Consider the following 11,229-nt stretch of genomic DNA (forward strand, 5'->3'; position numbering starts at 1 on the left):
ATAAAAATATAATTAAAAAATAAGAATTATTATTATTACTTTAATGCAAAAGTTAAACAGAATACAAAATAAGTTAGAAAAGTGTATAACAATTAGATTGTACCCATTAATTATTGAAATAATTAAAATAATTATTATTTTAATTTGATGTATATAACGAGTAATAACAAAGAATTGTAAATCATATACTTTCTGTTCGAAAATGTAATAGTAATATATCTATCGTTGAATTTATCAGAAAATGTGATAAACGAATTAATTAATTAACGGAACGCATCATTACACACAATTCAGTACCAGATTTCAGGAATTAAATTAATATAAAAATACAGAAATTAATATAAAAATACAAAAATGATGTAAATGTATATAAATGTAGCATGTTTTAATAAATCAGAAAATCAAAGAATAATTTTGATTTTATTATTTAGTGCTAAATAATGCCATGTACAACACCGTTCTTTGTAATTTCTGATGGTGAATACATAGAATATATAGAGTACAACGATGAACCCTCGTTTCATTTACTACGAAGGCTAACTATTGTCCAAATCTATCACGATGCTCATTTATACTATGACCTAATTAACGCAGATCGTGACCGTTACGCTGAATAAGCGATATTTTCATTCAACAACGCATGCAAGCATCGTTATCAATTATAACAGTAAAATTGGAGATTCAAGTGCATCACGCTAAAAAAGAGTGTAAGGAGTAGAATATCCGATTTTTTAATTATAGGATTTGAAATTCAAATTCCTTTTTAAATTACGTCAAAAATTAAAATGACATGATAAAAACACTATTATTTTAAATATCCAAAATTTAATACTTTCTTATTTTTATAAATGATTAAAATTATCGAATCAATAACAGCTGCTGATAAAATGTTTTACTGAAATTGACTCAATTGACAATGTCAGTAACTAAACAATTGCATTTCTTACAAACATTGTAGCATCACGAGAGAATCTTTTGGTTAATTCGTACTACTAACAATATTACTTGTAGCAATCATTATCTAGTGTGCGATATAAATATATACAGTTTACATATACATGCATATTATGTACGATGTTTGCATAATATGTTAAGATATACTAAAGTAAGAGTAAAGTTAGCACACATTCGAAATTAATAAATGTTGACAAATTCATTCGATTTAATTAACTATTTCGTATGTAACATCGATAAATTAGTTCAATCGTTCCTTCAATAGCTAAAAAATTGTCTAATTTAACTTAATAATAAAAATATATGTGCAAGATATACTTGCATAATAAAGATATATACATGCGTCAAAATAATTCATTGTGCATGCAATGGCTATTTAATAAGTACAAATGTTTTAATGTTTCTATCTGAAGACACGGTAGAGTCTTGGTAATACATATCAATCTGAGTTTCATTAGAAAATTAGTTAATCAAGATATATGATATGATATCACCATGCGTCAGAAACTTTCAAAATTCGCCATAATCGAAGAATCGAGAAGCAATCATCATGGCATACATAAGCCATTTTACGATAATCTGATATTGTATAATAATGAATTCATATAATATATAAATATAGAAATAATTTACGACAATATTAACATATGCATAGGCATATTTAATATTGTCTTTTTCATTCCCCTTTTTTTACATCAAATTAACAAAATGAATAGCACATCTATAGCATAAATATGCTACAGAAATATCAATCAATCGATTTTTCGATTGCGCGTAAATAAAAATTTCACGCGTCGTCTTGTAAAATTTCGCAATAACTTATAAGATCTTCTCTAATAAGCTGAGGTAAAACTAGATTTTTAAAAAGATAAACAATAAAAAAATATGTAAAATATATCGATCATTATACGTATCTAAGATTTATATATAATTACTTAAAATATAAACATATAAAAAATTTCTGTAGTTTATGCTTCCTCTTTTTAAGAATAAAAATCTTCTAATTGTTATTTTCTAATTGTTATACGATGAAAAAATGAACATCTTGCGTTGTGATGTATGCCGTTAAGAGATTTTCTCGTTTTAAAATTTGACTACGTATCGACTTTTATTGTAAGAATAAAAATGTTAATTGTCTATTGCTGTTTAAATTTAAAACAAGACTTTTTAAATACGTAAAAATTTAAATACATTGCATAATTTAATGTCAAATATTCTGTGTGGAACTGCCTCTGCACATAAAGCAAATATAAATAAACCATTTTTATCATCCGACATTGCAGATTTAATCAACGTTCGATCGCTTGGTGATTCTTTTACAAAAAGAACTGACTGAATTAATTGTCGTTTTGTGTACATACTCGTGAATTCTGGACGTATAAAACATAACAATGGTAGCGACTGGCTAATCACGCATCATTTTCAGTCCGAGCGCACATGTCAAGTCTCTCTACCTCACTAAGTTCACTGAAACGAATGAACGGCCGAGAATGTCACACGCAGTTTCCTTGAAGATCATCTTGAGGACACGCCATAAACTGATATTTGCACATAAATATTTTCGTGCATTTAGTCCCTTCTTTCAGCCTTTCTTGATCATTGTACTTCACAGACGAAGAAAGTCTCGAAGCTGCAAGGACTGTCATTCCATTTGAGCCCTTTGCCATCTCTGTTCCAGAGCTCCAGGCAATGTTCCTCTTCGCCATTCTCGTATCTGAAAGAAAATGAGAAGATTAAATGAAATTATCCACATTATTTTAAGTAACAAAATGCATAAAGAAATAAGTTATATAATAACGTATTTGATATATTTGATATCAACCTTAAAAAATCAAAATTGCATCTCCCCTTATATATATTTATTTTTTAAATTTCGGAAATTTGTAATGTATAAAGTATTATAAGACATAATCATTATAATTTTTAATATATTGGGAGTACAAATTAGTTCGGTCCGTTTCCCTAAAAATAGCTCCAGCTGTTGTGAATGGTTCATAGTGACAGCTGATTTTGGCGGTTTCAGAGAGGTTAAACATCTGCTAATAATATTCAATTTTTATCGCTTTGAATTTCATACAAAAATCTTGATTTTTACTGTGTTTGAAATGTCGAATTTTGTGTTAATCAAGCAGCATTTGCAGGAGATTTTGATTTTCTGCTTTAATTGAAAGAAAAGTGCGGCTGAAGTCCATCGCATGCTTATCGAAGTTATGGTGACACTGCTCCAACTGATAAATCATGTACGGAATGCTTTCGATGTTTCAAGAATGGAGATTTCAGCGTTGAAGACAAGCCTCGCTCTGGACAGCCAAAAAAATTCGAAGACAAAGAATTTTGAAAGAGGCATTATTCGAAGAAGATCAGAGTCAAACGCAAGAGGAGCTTGCAGAATCATTGGGAGGTAACTCAACAAGCCGTTTCTGTACGATTGAGAGCCATGGGAATGATTTAAAAACAAGGAAATTGGGTGCCTTATGAACTGAAACCGAGAGACGTTGAAAGATGATTTTTCACTTGCGAATAGCTGATTCAAAGACAACAGAAAAAAGGTTTTTTTGCATCGGATTGTGACTGGAGATGAGAAGTGGATGTTCTACAACTCCAAGAAGAAAAAATACTACGTTAAGCCCGGTCAATCGTTGCCATTGACCTCAACATTAACACCACGACCAAACATTCATGGTTCGAAGATCATGCTCTGTATCTGGTGGGACCAAAAGGGTCTTGTTTACTATGAGCTATTGAATGGCGATTCCATTACGGGCGATCGATATCAACTACTAATTGATTCGTTTGAGCCGTGCATTGTGAGAAAAACGGCCGGAATACGAGCAAAGACATGATAAAGTTATTCTTCTTCATGACAACGCTCGGCCTCATGTCGCTAAAGTCATAAAACAATATTTGGACGTTCAAATGGAATGTTTTACCGCATCCGCCGTATTCTCCGGACATTGCTCCTTCTGATTACTGGTTGTTCCGAAGGAACAGTAAGTCACCGGTTCACTTCTTTCGCAGAAATCGAAAATTGGCTTCAAAATTGGATCCCCTCCAAAGACGAGTCATTTTTTCGAGATGGAATTCGAAAATTGCCTGAGAGATGGGAAAAAGTAATAGGCAGCGATGGACAATACTTTAATTGATCTGTTCATTCATTTTGTTTTGAAATAAATGCACAAAAAAACCGAACTAATTTGTACTCCCAATATATATTTAATATATAATATATTTTTGAAAATATAACTAGCATACATTATAGAAATTGAAATATCTGTTATTATTTATTTTTTTTTTTTAAGAAAGTATTATAATTATGTTTTCAAAGAAGAAGGATACATAAAATAATTTCATATTATTATATAATACATAAATATATTATAATTACTCAAATAAAATACTTAAGTTTCTTTTGAAATCACTGAAATCACAAAAATTAAGTTTCTTTTGCCATTAAAGAGTCCATGAGAACACGTTTCACCGGAAACGAGTTTTAATATCTTAATAACTGATTTATGCCAATCATATCGCAATGATAGGACAGAATTTCTGCGATCAATATCAGAAAGAATGTAAATTGTTTGCGATCGTAAAGCACTCTTACCGGAAATTATTTGGTTCGCCGACGTTCCAATTCTCGAACGTGATCGGCCTACCATTAGCCATCCAGAAAAAAGTTCCCTCCTCAGCCTGATCGGTACCAGAAGTCCAAAAATGCTCGTGACCGAGACCGAAATCCTTGATATGCTTTTCAAGTCTATCGTTCTCCTCTTGTGAGGCTATACTCGCCAGATGCATCCCGTGATAACGACAATATTGCGAAGCTCTATACCAGTTTGCCTGTAATGCAAAAAAGGAATGGTAATACTTTACTCTAACATTCTTTTTTTTTGGTAAAACGCCATTAATTGTACAAGATATTTTGCATAAAATATCGATGTACATTAAATATTTGTGGTAAAATATACTACTATACGCCTAGTAGCTAGTATTATATATAAATAATTTATAAATTATTTATAAATTATTTATAATGCTAAATAGCGGATTAATTCGCCATAAATGATAATTATATAAAAAGGAATACTATGAGAAATAAATTTGATCTAAAGCAATGACCTAAATGTTATATATTAAACACCACAATAATTATAACAAAAGAGCAACATTTGAACTGTTGGTAAATTATGTGTAATCAAATTATGATAGAGATAAGCTGTCATTAACATTTATATTTAACATTCGTGATCATCATTGATTATAGCAGATTGGTCGGTATTAATAATTAACAGCATACAGTTTGTAGGGGCACATTAATATTCACACTAAAGTTATATAATCACCATTCTGGTATCGATTTCGACAGATTATATTCGAGAACTTGTTTGGAATATTACTAACATATTACTAACATATTACTAACGAAATTATTTATAATGTGTCAATAATATATATATACTATATTATTGCATTAAAATATGGAAATAAATAGAATGAATTTTTCTCATGGATAATTAAAACTACTAATATTGTGATATAATTCAATCATTAAATGCAAAGACTTTTATTTGGTAATATATATATTCTATAAAATAAACTACATTATACTAAAAATTCTGAATATAAGGGAAAAGATATGCTAATAATAATGTTTTTAATATGAACTTTGTTTTAAATTATAATAGAAATATTACTGTTAAGAGAGAAAAAAAAATGAGTCTTCCTCAATGAATTAAAATTTTCAGTAACAGACAAAAGAATATTCCAAACTTTTTTAAATGTCCTGAATTTAAAATTGATCTTCCATCGTTTTCCAAAACAATCACGTATACATATGTATATCTTATGTTTAGCTAAGCTTAGCATAGATATTTTTAACCTGCACATCGCAATATTTTATGCGCTTGAAAAAACCTGAATGTTGAACGTACTTCGACATTTCAATATTACACAACGTATCGGCTGTGTGACTTCGATTCGGTCATTCACACTACATTATGTGATTTTTATGACCGTAGTACGTTGCAGAAGTACTAACACCTCTGACTTCATTGGCAGTTTTTTACGATCGTTACGAATTCCCTTGCGATGTTTCGTCGCTGCGAAACATTAAAGTGCAAAGATGGTCTCGACCATCATACATCGTACATGTGCTTTCTTCATATTACAGCATCCTTAATAATGCATATAATATGCATATAATATTACATTATATAACATGCATATTATATAACACAATATAACGCATTCTTCTTTGCAATAATAAATAATCACAAAATCGAACTGTGATAGGAAATCATAGAACGTAGTAGATCTACGAGGTTCTATTTGTGATTCTCAAAATTTCTTATTGACATATTTACATTTTTAAGAATGCATAATACATGTTTACTGAAAGATTGGGTTATCCACTTGGAATTCTTGAGAACGACAACTATTATGAAACACATATATACATAGCAGCTATACTTCTGCAAAATATATATGAGGTGCAATTTGTATATTTTGATAAATTGCCAAGTTAGACAAAATTTCACAATAATGATATTACAATAATAAATTCAAACTTATCGGATGTGACATGCAAATATTTTTTTTATTATTACTTTTTATCATTAAAGGATTTTTTAAATATGCATTTCATAAATATTAAAGTAAAGAAAATTTATTATGAAAATCGCACAAATCTAAGCATATATTGCTTTTACATAAGCAGAATATTTAAGAAAAGTGATTATCGCGACTTTGAGAGAATTTTGCATATTCTACTTGTTCCGTAGAACTTAATGAATCTTTTCGAATCTTATACACTACGCTAATTAAAGTTTGTTCAAATTAACATCGTCGGTAATTAACACCGTTGGTAGCTAATGCTTATGTAAATTATTTGTTTTAACTGCAAAATGATCTCCATGTTAATAGATACTAAACTCAAAGTTAATGTATGAGTACATATAATTAAATTTTAATTAATTTATTTTAATTAATAATTTCAATTAGTGTTTAATGACTAATTAAGAAATTAAAAACTATAAGATAATTCTCAAAAAAAAAAAAATTTTTAATTCTTTTTAAAAAAAGGAATTCTAATGTTTATAAGATCCATTTTTTAAATTTTCATTTCACCATCATAATTATAACATACTTTTGGATCCGCTATAAACTTTTTATTATCTATGTTTATTCTTATAACATTATTATTGCAATAATTTTTTTTAGCAATCCACTTTATTATTATTATTTGTTGTTCCAATATCTGCGTATGGCATATATATCGTATACATCTTTCACTTACACATTTAGCTGTTTATAAAATATTTATTTAAGAGCATGATAAATATTGACTTTCACTCCGTCAATGTCAACGCTACCAAATTTCGTCGCTGTTCTGTCGTTGCTCTTTCACCGATTCGTCTGTGTACGATGAGGCAAGGTGGAACGCGAAGGACGCGAAAAATCGAGTGTAACCTGCTGGGAATGCAAATAAAGCGCAATAAATAGAGCGCCGTCGCGATTGCACGGGAGCGGCCCGACGTGTCGACGGAGTTGCATTACCGCTGCATTCCCTTTCCGCTCGAATCTCGCAGCGTATACGCTCTCCTGCGCCGCCACGAAACGCCGCACGAACTCGTCGTTACTCGTGCACGATGGCTTCGCTTAAGCTCGGTCTATCCTCCCTAAACGAAACAGCAATCGTACGTGACGATCAGTGGCACGCTATTAGGTTTTCGGTTCCGAATACTGTTTCAGAACATACCGCGTAACGAAAGAAAATAAAGATTAAAGAGAAAGTAATTAAAAAATCGAAACATTTGTCTTCTCTAAATTTGTTTTTTTCTGACAAAAAAAAAACAAGACAAATTGGGGACTGATATTAAGCTGCTAAAAATAATAATTATGTCAGTATGATTATATTAAAAATATATAGATTGCAAAAAAGCAGCGTTTATTGAATGTTCTCGTTTATTAAATAAAGGTGACCTTATATGGTCAATAATAGTATCAGTATTAACAAATATTGACAATATTATTGATGCGCGGTTAATGTTGATGGATTGAGAGTAGAATATTGAGGACGATCTGGATTTTGATTCTCGAATATTAGTATCGCTTTACTAGGATTCATGTCACAGTATGTCACAGTATGTAATAGATAACGTATGTAAAATTAAAATGAAATATATTATCAATAATATGTAAAGTTATAGAAATATTAAAAATATTGATACATACTTGATACTAGTATTACTAATTTAATATTATATTGATAAATATTATTAATATTATATTGATAAATATTATTAATTATACTATTATAATTGAATATTATACTGAGTATTATTGACCGTGTAGGGTCACCTTAAGAGTCACTATTATAATATACTTAAAAAAAAATAGTAGAACTACTTTTTAACAATTAATCTAATTTTCTGTGTCTTTATAATTTTAAATACGTTTTTTTTCTTTTCATGATAAGTATTACAAATAATGAACTTTATTTCTAATTCCTTATTATATAAAAATAGAAGACATTACTAAATGTAAAATATTTTATCATTTAAAATCGTTTAGGATTCAAAAATTAGTAGAGACATCAACATATAGAATTACAAATAAATATAGAATGCCTTTAATGGATCAATTAATGACCCGAATGATTTATAATTCAGTAGGATCGATACATTTTAGTCCATCAAAGACATGCATAAAGGATACTTATCTCGCCACAAGTCAAACAGATGGATTAATTGGAGCAGCAAGAGAACAAGTGGTATGTTTGCAATCTAGAACTTGATTTTCACCCCCAACTGTCTCCTTTCTTAACTTAAATAAGTTCTTCACTGAAGAGAGAGGCATTCTCTGTCATCAGGAGAACCACAAAATTTAGTGGAAAAGTCGGTCATTGCCCGGCAACGAGCAAAGTTGTTTTGCAAGGTCTCGATTAATGGAGCACCGTCCATTATTTGCTTGCGAAACAAAGAGGACTCGTCTTTGATGATCCGATTAAAGGGAGGACCAAAAGAGAAGGACCGAATTTCCACTTCTTTCCTCTTCACGCTTTTGTTGCGAAAAGCCCGATTAACGAACGCCTTTACGTCACTACCATCCATCTCTAGCGAGGTCGTTCCGGCCGGATCCACAGCAGCGATGGAATTACGAAATCCGTGTTAATAGCACGTGAGTCAATAAAAGCGCCTAGACTATTCGGGAAGCCGTAATAAGGGCGTCTCTAATCGATATGATTGTGTTCGCGTGCGGACACGTCAGGAATGACGCTCTCGAAAGACATGCATTAGATCAGCATTACCTGCAAAATTCTCGAGACAGAAAATACGCATTCAACTTCAAACTGTCACAAATTTCATAAAAGAATCTATTGGGTTGTTCGGAAAGTTCGTCCGATTTTGAAGGAAAATTGAAACGCAGAAGATTTAAATTTTTAATTTCATTTATTAAATTTAAATCTTTTGCGGCACGAACTTTCCGGACAACCCAATATAATGTTATTTTGACGAATTTATTATAGAAAATAATTCTCTCTCTTGTATTTTTATATAAATAATTAATTAAAATAGATACATACAATATGTTATTTCTTTCTCTCTTGTGTCGGTATCATTTAACATTTATAATTAAAACAAACAAGAACTTTGCGTTAAATGTCAGATGAGATTTTAATAAGAAAACGTCACTATTATTTAAACATATATGTATAATATCGATATATGTATAACTAGAAAATTTTGATTTTTTGCTCATATAATTTACATTATTTATAATAATAAGTTTGGCATTTACAATTTGAAATCCCTTTTGCTTGGAATTCTTTCAATTTTCTTTTACGTGCCAAATGTTTCGTTTCTTTTCTATGTGTTTTACTTCTTTCATCACGTGAGATTCTCTGCTGCAACTAACACAGGGTCATTGTTATCCGAAAAGACCCTTATTACTATCCTGGTTCCCGGCATTCGATGCACCGTAAAACCGTCCGTGACAGCAAAGCCGGAAAGTTACGAGCTCGGAAATAATTTGATAAAGTCCAAGACCCGGGTCGGGTCGACGGTTCGGTCAGATAAATCAGCGTAACTGGCAGGAGCGATACCTTGAAGAAGATCCCCAGGTAGTATCTCTTCTCGCCCAGCTTCAGTAAAGGCATCGTCCATCTTGAAGCCGCCAAGCTGCTACTATGTTCGTCCACGCAGTTTGGACAGTCGTCTGCAAAGAAAATGGAAAGATTATTAATATCGATACATATATTTAAGTTGAATAGATGAAAAAGATAAAAAAAATAAAATACACGCAAATTTTCTCTCACAATTTTATCTAACAATTCAGTCAGCTTGTACATTGATATAGAAAAAAAATTAGTCTCTACATGTTCGAAATAAAGATTTAAAAGAAAATTTGTAAGAAAGTATATATAATATATATGTACATCTTCCTATCAAAAAATACCTATTTCATTTAACGGCGAATGAAGAAAGCTGTTCGCAAATTCGAAATTAGTTAAAAAAATATCAAAATATAACAATAATTTAACTTCAATAATAATTAGTTAATAATCTTCACATATATATATAATCTTTTATAAATTTTTAAGCATTCAAAATTTTTAAAAATAATACATTACATTTTTCAATAATAACATTTAATAATCAAGATAACATTTATATTGTATAAAATGTCTAAAAGACGTCTTTAGATATCTTAAGCAATATGCATTGCTTTAAGCAATATGCATTTGGAAAATTATATGACATATTTTGTCTTATATTTACATAACTTCTAGCATTAATCTATAAGTTAAAATCATTAATGCATGATTTTGATTCTAAAATTCATAACGCAGCTTTCTGAAAAAAAGCTGATGCGAATTGCTGAGTTCTTTTTGCATTCGTAAATTAATTATTAATAATCTTGATTTATTATAAGAATCTTCTTTAAAAAAATATATCTTAAAAAATTTCTCTAAATGCTTCATCTTTCTCACAAATATTCCACTACCAACAAAGTATATTGATGAGATATCTTTCTCTTCGAAAGAGATATTTATTATCTTATGTTAATTATATCAACTATGACTCCTCAAAGTATACAAAGAAATTATACAAAAAAAGTATTATATAAAGAAATTTAATCAATAAATCAATAATGCAAATTGAAAATATTACTAAAGACGAATAATACTAATAATAAAATTATACAGTTAGTAAGTTAATAGTAAAGTAAAATAATAGTAAAGTTATATTATTTTCAATTTTATTTATTAATATTATT

The 11,229-nt window shown here is 29.8% G+C and overlaps 1 protein-coding gene across 2 annotated transcripts in view; it reads right to left on the bottom strand.

Moving 5' to 3' along the window:
- Window positions 1-2,180: 2,180 nt before the first annotated feature.
- The window catches only part of LOC108686565 (C-type lectin 37Db-like), a 102,754-nt gene continuing 93,705 nt past the window's right edge, over window positions 2,181-11,229 (bottom strand). For both annotated transcript variants that reach the window (XM_018191936.1, XM_018191935.1), the window contains 3 exons: window positions 10,055-10,167; window positions 4,556-4,791; window positions 2,181-2,668 (listed from right to left, as the gene is read on the bottom strand). In XM_018191936.1, coding sequence (XP_018047425.1) covers window positions 2,551-2,668; window positions 4,556-4,791; window positions 10,055-10,167 — 467 coding nt within the window. In that variant the 3' untranslated portion in view covers window positions 2,181-2,550. The remainder of the gene's footprint in view (window positions 2,669-4,555; window positions 4,792-10,054; window positions 10,168-11,229) is intronic.

The sequence above is a fragment of the Atta colombica genome, unplaced genomic scaffold (genome assembly GCF_001594045.1).
Source record: "Atta colombica isolate Treedump-2 unplaced genomic scaffold, Acol1.0 scaffold187, whole genome shotgun sequence".
Taxonomy (NCBI): domain Eukaryota; kingdom Metazoa; phylum Arthropoda; class Insecta; order Hymenoptera; family Formicidae; genus Atta; species Atta colombica.